Genomic DNA, 7,789 nt, shown 5'->3' on the forward strand with positions numbered 1-7,789 from the left:
AAACGTGCAGGGCTGCCCTTGAAACCACTGCCACCCACCTCCCCACCTGCCACCTGCTGCCCCCCTCCCTCCCTGCCTCCGCCCCTCAGGACTGCATCTGGTGGAACAACCAGTTTGTGAGCCGCTCCCGCTTTGAGAAGGAGGGCGGCAGCACCACAGCCAAGTGGCACTGCTCCATAAAGGTGCGGGGTTGGCGGGGGGTGGCGGGGGGGCGGGGGGGGGGGCGGGGGGTGCGGCTTTATGTGGCATGCCTGCTCGGCGCGGTTGCGCGGGGAACACGCCCCCTGATCTGAGTCAACTCTTACTCCCAGTGCCTCGCTGCCTGCGCCTCGCTGCTGATGCGATGTGCCCCAGCGGCACTGCCCGGGGCGCCCTCTATCGCGCCCATGCACACCTCCACACTTAATGTACTTACATCTCCCCCTGTGTCTGGCTAAACCAATCAATTTCTTAACCATCACCATCATCATCATGACTTCAACGTGCCACGGCTGCCGCTGCTGCCCTGCCCTGCCGCTCCTGTGCCCTGCCGCCGCTGCTGCCACACAGGTTGCGGGCGACAACACCGCCCTCGGCAGTTGGCTCAGCGCCCGGGGACTGCCCGTGCTCAAGGTGGGCAGCAGGGGGCGGAAGGGAGGCGGGGGAAGGCGGGCGCGTGTGCAGGTTCCGCGGGTCCACGTTACGACAACGCCGGCCCCCGACGACTACTGTGTTCCTTTGTACCTGGCTACACTTCACTTCGTACACTTAATGCATGTAACCCCCGCACTTAAACCCGTGTCTTGCATTGCTCGACCCGGCACTGCACGGCACCCCCAATGCCCCATGCATCCCCCTCTCGGCCCCTCACAGGGCTGCGCGCGCAAGAGCAAGAAGCAGCGTGCCGCCGAGGGCCGCACCTCGGCCCCCGGCGGCCCCGTGTCAGCTACAGCCGCCGCCGGCACGGGCGGCTCTGCTACAGCCACGCCTCCCAGCGGCGTCGGCACCCCCAACAGCACCAGCCCCGGCGGCGCTGGCGGCGGCGCCGCCGCCGCCGCGCGCGCGGGCATGGGCGCCTCCTCCTCCTCCGCCAAGTCACTGAGCAACGCGGTGTTGGGCTCGGCTATGCTACTACAGACGACAACCACGGGCGGTGGCGGCGGCGGTGGCGGCCACGGCCACGCCGGGCCGAACAGCGGTGGCGGCGGCGGCGGCGGCGGCTTCCCCTCAGTGGTTGTGACGACCTCGGGGGCGCCGGGTCCGGCGCCAAGCCACGGACACGTGGTGCATGCGGCATCTGGCGGCGGCGGCGGCGGCGGCGGCGCTGGCTCGTGGGGCCCCTTTGCGGCGTCGCTGACGCATCAGCCACCCATGCAGCACTACGGCCAATCCGCGTTCCTACACCCGGGCGCGTCGGCAGCCGCCGCCGGCGCCGCCGCCGGCAGCAGCGGCCATAACTCTGCATCCGGCCAGATTAGCCCTGGCGGTGGCGGAGGCGGAGGCGGCGCCGGTCTGGCACCCTCCGGTGGCAGCGGCACTGACGCTTTCGGTTTCCCTAGCGTGTATCAGCAACAGCAGCAGCAGGGCTATGGCTCCTACGGGCAGCAGCAGCAGCAGCTGCGGTCGCTGTCGCAGTCGCACATCCAGCTACAGCCACACGGCACTGCCGCGCACCCGCCGGGCTCCATGGGTCCGCCCTCGCCGCAGTTCTACCGTGCCTCTCAGACCCACAGCTACAGCCACTCAAACCCCACCTCTAACCCCACCTCCAACCCTGCCTCCCAGCCCCATTCGCCGTTGGTGTACGGAGGTGGATCCAATTACAGTGGCGGCAGCAACAGCGGCCAACTGCCGGGCATGGTCACATCCGCCTTTGCGGCGGCGGCGGGCTTTGGCGGCGCTGCAGCAGGCGGTGGCGGCGGCGGCGCTCGTCTGTCGGGGAGCAACGTCGGCACGGTTGTGAACGGTGGGTTGGGTTGCGTGTGTACGGCATTTGATTGGGCGGGCTGGCACAGGTTTGGCGTGGCGTGGCGTGTTGGCAGGGGTGATGGCGCTCCACATTCTTCATGGGTGGACAGGCTGCCCAGGGTGGCGGCATGGGGCAGGGGGGGGGCGGCCTGCGGGTGCTGGGGGGGGCTCGGGGGGCGGGCGTGGCGTGTGCTGTACGGGCCGCCCTGGCAGTGGCCCCCAGTGCTGACGCTGCTCCCCCGGGATCGGGTGGAGGCCTGCCTCCAAACCCTACCTGCCCTACCCGCCCTACCTGCCCTACCTGCTCTACCTGCCCTACCTGCCCTACCCGCCCTACCTGCCCTACCTGCTCTACCTGCCCTACCTGCGCTACCTGCCCTACCTGCTCTACCTGCCCTACCTGCTCTACCTGCCCTACCTGCTCTACCTGCTCTACCTGCTCTACCTGCTCTACCTGCCCTACCTGCTCTACCTGCTCTACCTGCTCTACCTGCTCTACCTGCCCTACCTGCCCTACCTACCTGCCCTATCCACCCTACCTGCCCTGCCTGCCCTACCTACCTACCCTACCTGCCCTCCTCATGACTCCCCCACCCCTCCTAACCATTGTTGACACCCCCTCCCCGCTCGCTCGCTCGCTCGCTCTCACAGATGACAACTTCGGCCCGAACACCGTGTGCCAGGGCAGCGGCGGCGGCGCCGCCAACATGTCCCTCATGACGTCCGCACCCGCCGCCCTGCTGACAGAGGTCATCAACCACTCCGCGGCGGTTGACGGTTACCAAGACGGCGGTTATGGTTACGGTTATGGTTACGCTGACCAGCAACAGCCGCTGCAGCAACAGCCCATGCACCCGCCGCCGGCGCGCTCGCCAACGCCCGGCAGCCCGGCACGCATGCCGCGTTCCGCGTACGGCGACAAACCGATGCTCGGGGCGGTTGGGGTGGTTGCGTCGTTCGGCCGTTGGGTGGAGGAGCCAGAGAGCGGCGGCGGCGCGGCCCCCGGCGAAGGCGGCGGCGCGTACGGCCTTTGATGCGGGCCGCCGGGGCTTGTGAGGTATCAGCAGAGTGGTGGGCGGGGTATTGGGTGTTTTTTGTCGGGGGTACCGGTATGCGCGTTTGGTGGATCAGTGCGCGGGTGTTGGGTATGACCGTATAGGTATTGAGAGGTGGGCGTGTTACTGTGCTGGCCTTTCCGAGCCTGGTGTGTCGAGACCGGTGGATCCTTGCTCGAAGTCCTCCGGATCTACTGCCGTGAGCTTGGCCGCAAACACAACACTGCGTACTGTGGGCAACAGCAGCCGACAGCGGCAGCGGCAGTGCTGGTCGGCGAGGCCAAACACACGCACGACGGAATAAGCACGCGTCGCTCGGCCGGCGGGCGCGCGCGTATGCAGCGCGTGAGCTTTGAGAGATAGTGAATTGAGGTTGGAGGTTTTGAGGCGCTCGCGGCCTGCTGGATTAATTGACGCGCCGGGGGTTTTAGTTTCTGCCCACTGCCAAAGACCAGGGGGTGGAGAGGGTTTTGACGCGGCCGCCGCCGTCATGCCCTCATGCAGGCCACTGCTGTGATAATTGTGTACATGCGTTGTCTCCTGCGCTTTGCTTTTTTGCTTGGAAGTTGGAACCGGGAAGTGCGGTGCTCGGGAGGAAACGAGGAACAGAGCAGGTGGAACACAATTGACATGAGCGGCGGGAGATGGCTGACGATGATGGGGACGAGGGGGAGGTGTGTATGCGGTGTCGGGTCTCGTCAAAGTACAGTTTAGGGTGCGCTCACGTGGGGTGCGCTGGACTCTGCACTGCAGCTCCAGGGGGGGCCCAAAGCACTGCAAGGGCTGTGGTATGTGACGACACGGCTTGGCAGCGAGCGCCAATGTTACTGATATGCCGCTGGAGACGACTGTTTGCCCCACCGGCACGTGCCGTGCGCGGTCCACGCATGCGGCAGACCGTCACTCGGGCTGTCACGGGGAGCTGTGCCATGCCCACCTGCCGGCATCGACCTAGCTCGGAGGGACAGGTGACGAGCTATCAGGTGGGCGTGACAACATTACGTAGTTAAGGAGGAGCTTCGAACTTCGAGGGACATCCTTTCCAGCACCCCTCGCGCCCCTCGCCCGCCACGGCGCGGCCACGGCCCACCCCTCTGTCGTTCCTAGCACAACGTACCGTGTTTAAGGCAGCACGGAGGGCTTGGAGCCGAGGCACGGAGTTGATGGAAGTTGGGCGTGAGAGCAGCAGCCGCCGCTACAGCAGCAGCACGGCCGCAACGGGGGCTATAAACACGTCGTGTCATTTGCTCAGGCTACACAGCTGGGGACAATCTCATGTTCGCTGTTTGAACGTCGGGTGCAAGGGCCGAGGCGTGGGATTCCCTCCGATTGCTGAGCAGAGCCACGCTCCTGTAAGGCAGGCCAGTGTTCCCTACAGGCCTGAGTATCTGGCGCCTCGGGACCCTCATGTCCCTTGCCCCGTCACACCAATCCACGACTCCATCCCTGCCGCACCCCCATCCAATAAACCAACGTCTGCACAGTCGCGCCCGCCCAGTCCGAATCCGCGCCCAGAGCTGCAGTACCGTACACAACCGTTGTATGTTGCGCCGTCAGCGGCTTGTGCCGCTCTATAGGAACACCAGTCGGCGCCAACGCATCCTCCAGCTCCTTGCTGTCCTGACCTACCAGGACCCAATGCAATCCATCCTGCTCACCGCAAACGAATGTTTGCAGCTGTTCCCGCAGCACACGCAGCACCGCGGGTTTTGAACGTCGACCAACACCCACACACAACGCCCCAGTTGCAAAAACCATAATGCACATAAACACACGCCATCCTGCTTAGTATGCCGGCTTTAAATCAAGGCAGTTCATGCGTGCACATGCCAACAGTAAGGTAGGCTCCCTGCTGCCTGTCGGTGCGGCTGCCTGCCTGGCTGCAAAGCCAATGATGGAGACGCAGGAGAAACGCATGGGCCTAGTCGCGTGGGCTCCTCGGCGGCCGCCGCCCCAGCTCCACCGCCCCAGCAGCCGCAGCTGCTACAGCCCCGCAGCCCACACCTGCTGCAGCCCCACAACCGCCACAGCTCCACAGCCCAGCAGCAGCTAACCACTACAGCCCCGCTGCTACAGCCGCTGCTACAGCAGTAGCGAGCCGGACGCGCCCAGCCCCAGCCAGCCGAGCTGCAGCAGCGCGGCCCGCAGCAGCCGCGCCAGCTCGTCGCGGCCATGCTCCAGCACCCCCCGCGGCACCACGCGGTTCAGCTCGCGCCGCCGCTCGTCACTGCGCGGCAGCGCCACCACCTCCTGCGCGTGTACATGCGTGTGTATGCGTGTGTATGCGTGTGTGTGTGTGTGTGTGTGTGTGTGTGTGTGTGTGTGTGTGTGTGTGTGTGTGTGTGTGTGTGTGTGTGTGTGTGTGTGTGTGTGTGTGTGTGTGTGTGTGTGTGTGTGTGTGTGTGTCAAAACAAGCGAAGCCCCCCCAGCCCAGCCTCTGCCCCGCCCCCAGCCCTCCAGCCCCCCAACCCAGCCCCCCCCCTCCCCCCCCTGAGCTCACCTGCAGACTGAGCCCGCTGCTCTTGAGCGACCGCATCAGTGCCGCCGCCGCCGCCGCCCACTCCGACCGCCGCAGCATGCCGCCCATCGCGCCCTTGAGCCGCTTCACGCCCTCGCCCCAGGACGCACACGCCTTGTGCGCCGCCACCTCCGCCTCCACCGCCGCACGCCGCCGCTCCGACGCCGTCGCCCCGGGGGGCAGCTCCGTAAGGCCCGTGCACGGGCCGTCGGCGGCGGTGCCGTTGGCGGCGGCGCCGGTGGAGCTAGAGGCCTCCGGCCGTTTGCGCTTGCGGCCGGCCAGGCCGTCACCAGCGGCGGGGCTGGCAGTGTCGGCGGCGTCGGCGGCGCCGCCGGCGGCGTCGGCTTCCGAGGCCGAGGCTGAGGCGGCGTTGGCAGCGGCGGCGGAGGCGCTCGAAGTGGTGGCGGCGGGCGTGAGCGGAGCAGAGCGCGTGCCCCGACCCGGCCCCGGCCCCGCCGCCTCGCCTGCTGAATCCGCCGCCGCTGCCGCCGACGGCGCCCTGTCCAGTGACGCGCGGGCGGTGATGGTGAACTTGGCGGGAAGCTTGGCCGTCGACGGCGCCGCCGCCGCCGCCGCCACGCTGCCGCTGGGCCGCGCCGCCAGCCGCGCCGTCGGCGCCGCAGGCATAACGGCGCGACCGCTACCGAGCGCGCCCAGCCCCTGGCCGCCGCCGGAGCCGCCGCTACTGACGGCACTGCTGGCGGCGCTGCCGCCGCCACCACCGCCGTTCGCGGCTGCCGCGGCGGCGACCGCCGCCGGCGCAGACGCGGCGCGGGCGAAGCCCGGCGGCAGCTGCGGCCCGTACACGCCCGCTGCCGCCTTGCCTGCCGCCGCCACGCCCGCCTCGGCCGCCGCCGCCGCCGCCGGCGGCGGCGGCGCCGGCGGCGGCGGCTCTCGCGGTCTCTTCATGGTGGTTCGTGTGTAGAAGAGCATGTAGGCCTGCTCCCGCGACACCTCGGCGAAGGAGGCGAGGGGTGTGACGGCCGAGTCGTTCATGAGCGCCCAGCGGTCGCCGGCGTCGCGCACAAAGGCGTAGTAGTGCCCCGAGTGGAGTGAGGAGCCCTGGCGGCGACGAGGGCGGGGGTATATTCATGATTAGCTGAGAAAATGGGGGTGGGGAGTAGCCGTTCATGGAGTGAAGAGTGATCAACCAAAAGTACAGGGGGAGGGAGGTGGGGTGAGGAGGATGAGGAGGCCTGGGGAATCGACGCACAAGCCCAACACTCTGCGCACTTGCAAACTCCGCACACGCCAGATGGCGCCCGCAGCACCTGCGGCTCCGCGACCGCACGCCCGCACCTCCGCACCTCCGCACGCCCGCACCTCCGCACATCCCTACCGACACCCCCCAGCCCTACCGACACCCCCCCCCCCGCTTCCATCCCACCTGGTGCACCAGCACGCCCCTGCGGCTCTGCGGCTGACTCCACGCCGCCCCCCAGCCCCGCCCCCCAGCCCCGCCGGCCCCAGCCCCGCCCCACCGACCCCCCCCCCCACACACACACATACACACACACACCTGGTGCACCAGCACGCCGGTCAGGTTGTACACGCTGCGCCCCGGGTCGTGCGGCTGGTGCGGGTGCGGGTGTGGCCCGTGTTGTTGTTGTTGATGCTGCCCGTGGTGTTGCCCCCCGTGGTGGTGTTGATGGTGCGTATGATGATGATGCCCGTGCTCTTGATGGTGGTGGTGGTGCCCGCTGCCACTGCCTCCGCCTCCTCCTCCGCCGCTGCCATTACTTGACGCCGCCGGCCCCTGCTGCCCCTGCCCCTGCTGCCCCTGCCCCTGCTGCCCCGCCGCCGTCATGAAGCGCGTGAGATCCAGGGTGTCTGTGAAGCCCACGTGCCGCGTCAGCTTGCCGCCCAACAGGCAGCCGCCGTCGAACCGCTGCGGTGTGGGTGCGGAGTGTGTGTGTGTGTATGTGTGTGTGGTGTATTGTGTGTGTGTGTATGTGTGTGTGCATATGCGTGTGTGTGTGTGTGTGTGTGGTGTGGTTGAGATGGAGGGCACAAGCGAGAGGCGCGCTGTGTCAGGAAAGGAAGCGATGTGTGTGTGTGTGTGTGTGTGCGTGTGCGTGTGTGTGTTGTGTGAGGAAAGCGTGAGAGATGTGACTGGGGTGTGCGCGCTGTGTGTCTCAGCCCTTCCGCGATCCATCTCGCTCTGCACACACGCGCGCACTGCCCTGCAAGTAACACAAGCAGCACATGCCCGATGGCTGACCCGCCCCCACCCCCCTACAACCCCCCGCTAGTTTAGCTGGGTTTGGTG

At 67.6% G+C, this 7,789-nt stretch overlaps 2 protein-coding genes across 2 annotated transcripts in view; one reads left to right on the forward strand and one right to left on the reverse strand.

Annotated features, from left to right (window-relative positions):
• The window catches only part of CHLRE_01g010750v5 (uncharacterized protein), a 7,662-nt gene extending 3,423 nt beyond the window's left edge, over positions 1-4,239 (forward strand). The window contains exons 2-5 of the mRNA XM_043058293.1: positions 90-182; positions 550-612; positions 853-1,945; positions 2,599-4,239. Coding sequence (XP_042928207.1) covers positions 90-182; positions 550-612; positions 853-1,945; positions 2,599-2,981 — 1,632 coding nt within the window. The 3' untranslated portion in view covers positions 2,982-4,239. The remainder of the gene's footprint in view (positions 1-89; positions 183-549; positions 613-852; positions 1,946-2,598) is intronic.
• Positions 4,240-4,241: 2 nt separating this feature from the next.
• CHLRE_01g010800v5 (uncharacterized protein) lies at positions 4,242-7,787 on the reverse strand. Its single transcript, XM_043058294.1, has 4 exons — positions 7,661-7,787; positions 7,040-7,408; positions 5,503-6,582; positions 4,242-5,252 (listed from the first exon to the last, which is right to left on the reverse strand). Exons 1-4 carry the CDS (start codon positions 7,673-7,675, stop codon positions 5,085-5,087), a joined length of 1,632 nt encoding a protein of 543 aa, XP_042928208.1. The 5' UTR covers positions 7,676-7,787; the 3' UTR covers positions 4,242-5,084.
• Positions 7,788-7,789: the final 2 nt, after the last annotated feature.

The sequence above is a fragment of the Chlamydomonas reinhardtii genome, chromosome 1 (assembly GCF_000002595.2).
Source record: "Chlamydomonas reinhardtii strain CC-503 cw92 mt+ chromosome 1, whole genome shotgun sequence".
NCBI classification, from domain to species: Eukaryota; Viridiplantae; Chlorophyta; class Chlorophyceae; order Chlamydomonadales; family Chlamydomonadaceae; genus Chlamydomonas; species Chlamydomonas reinhardtii.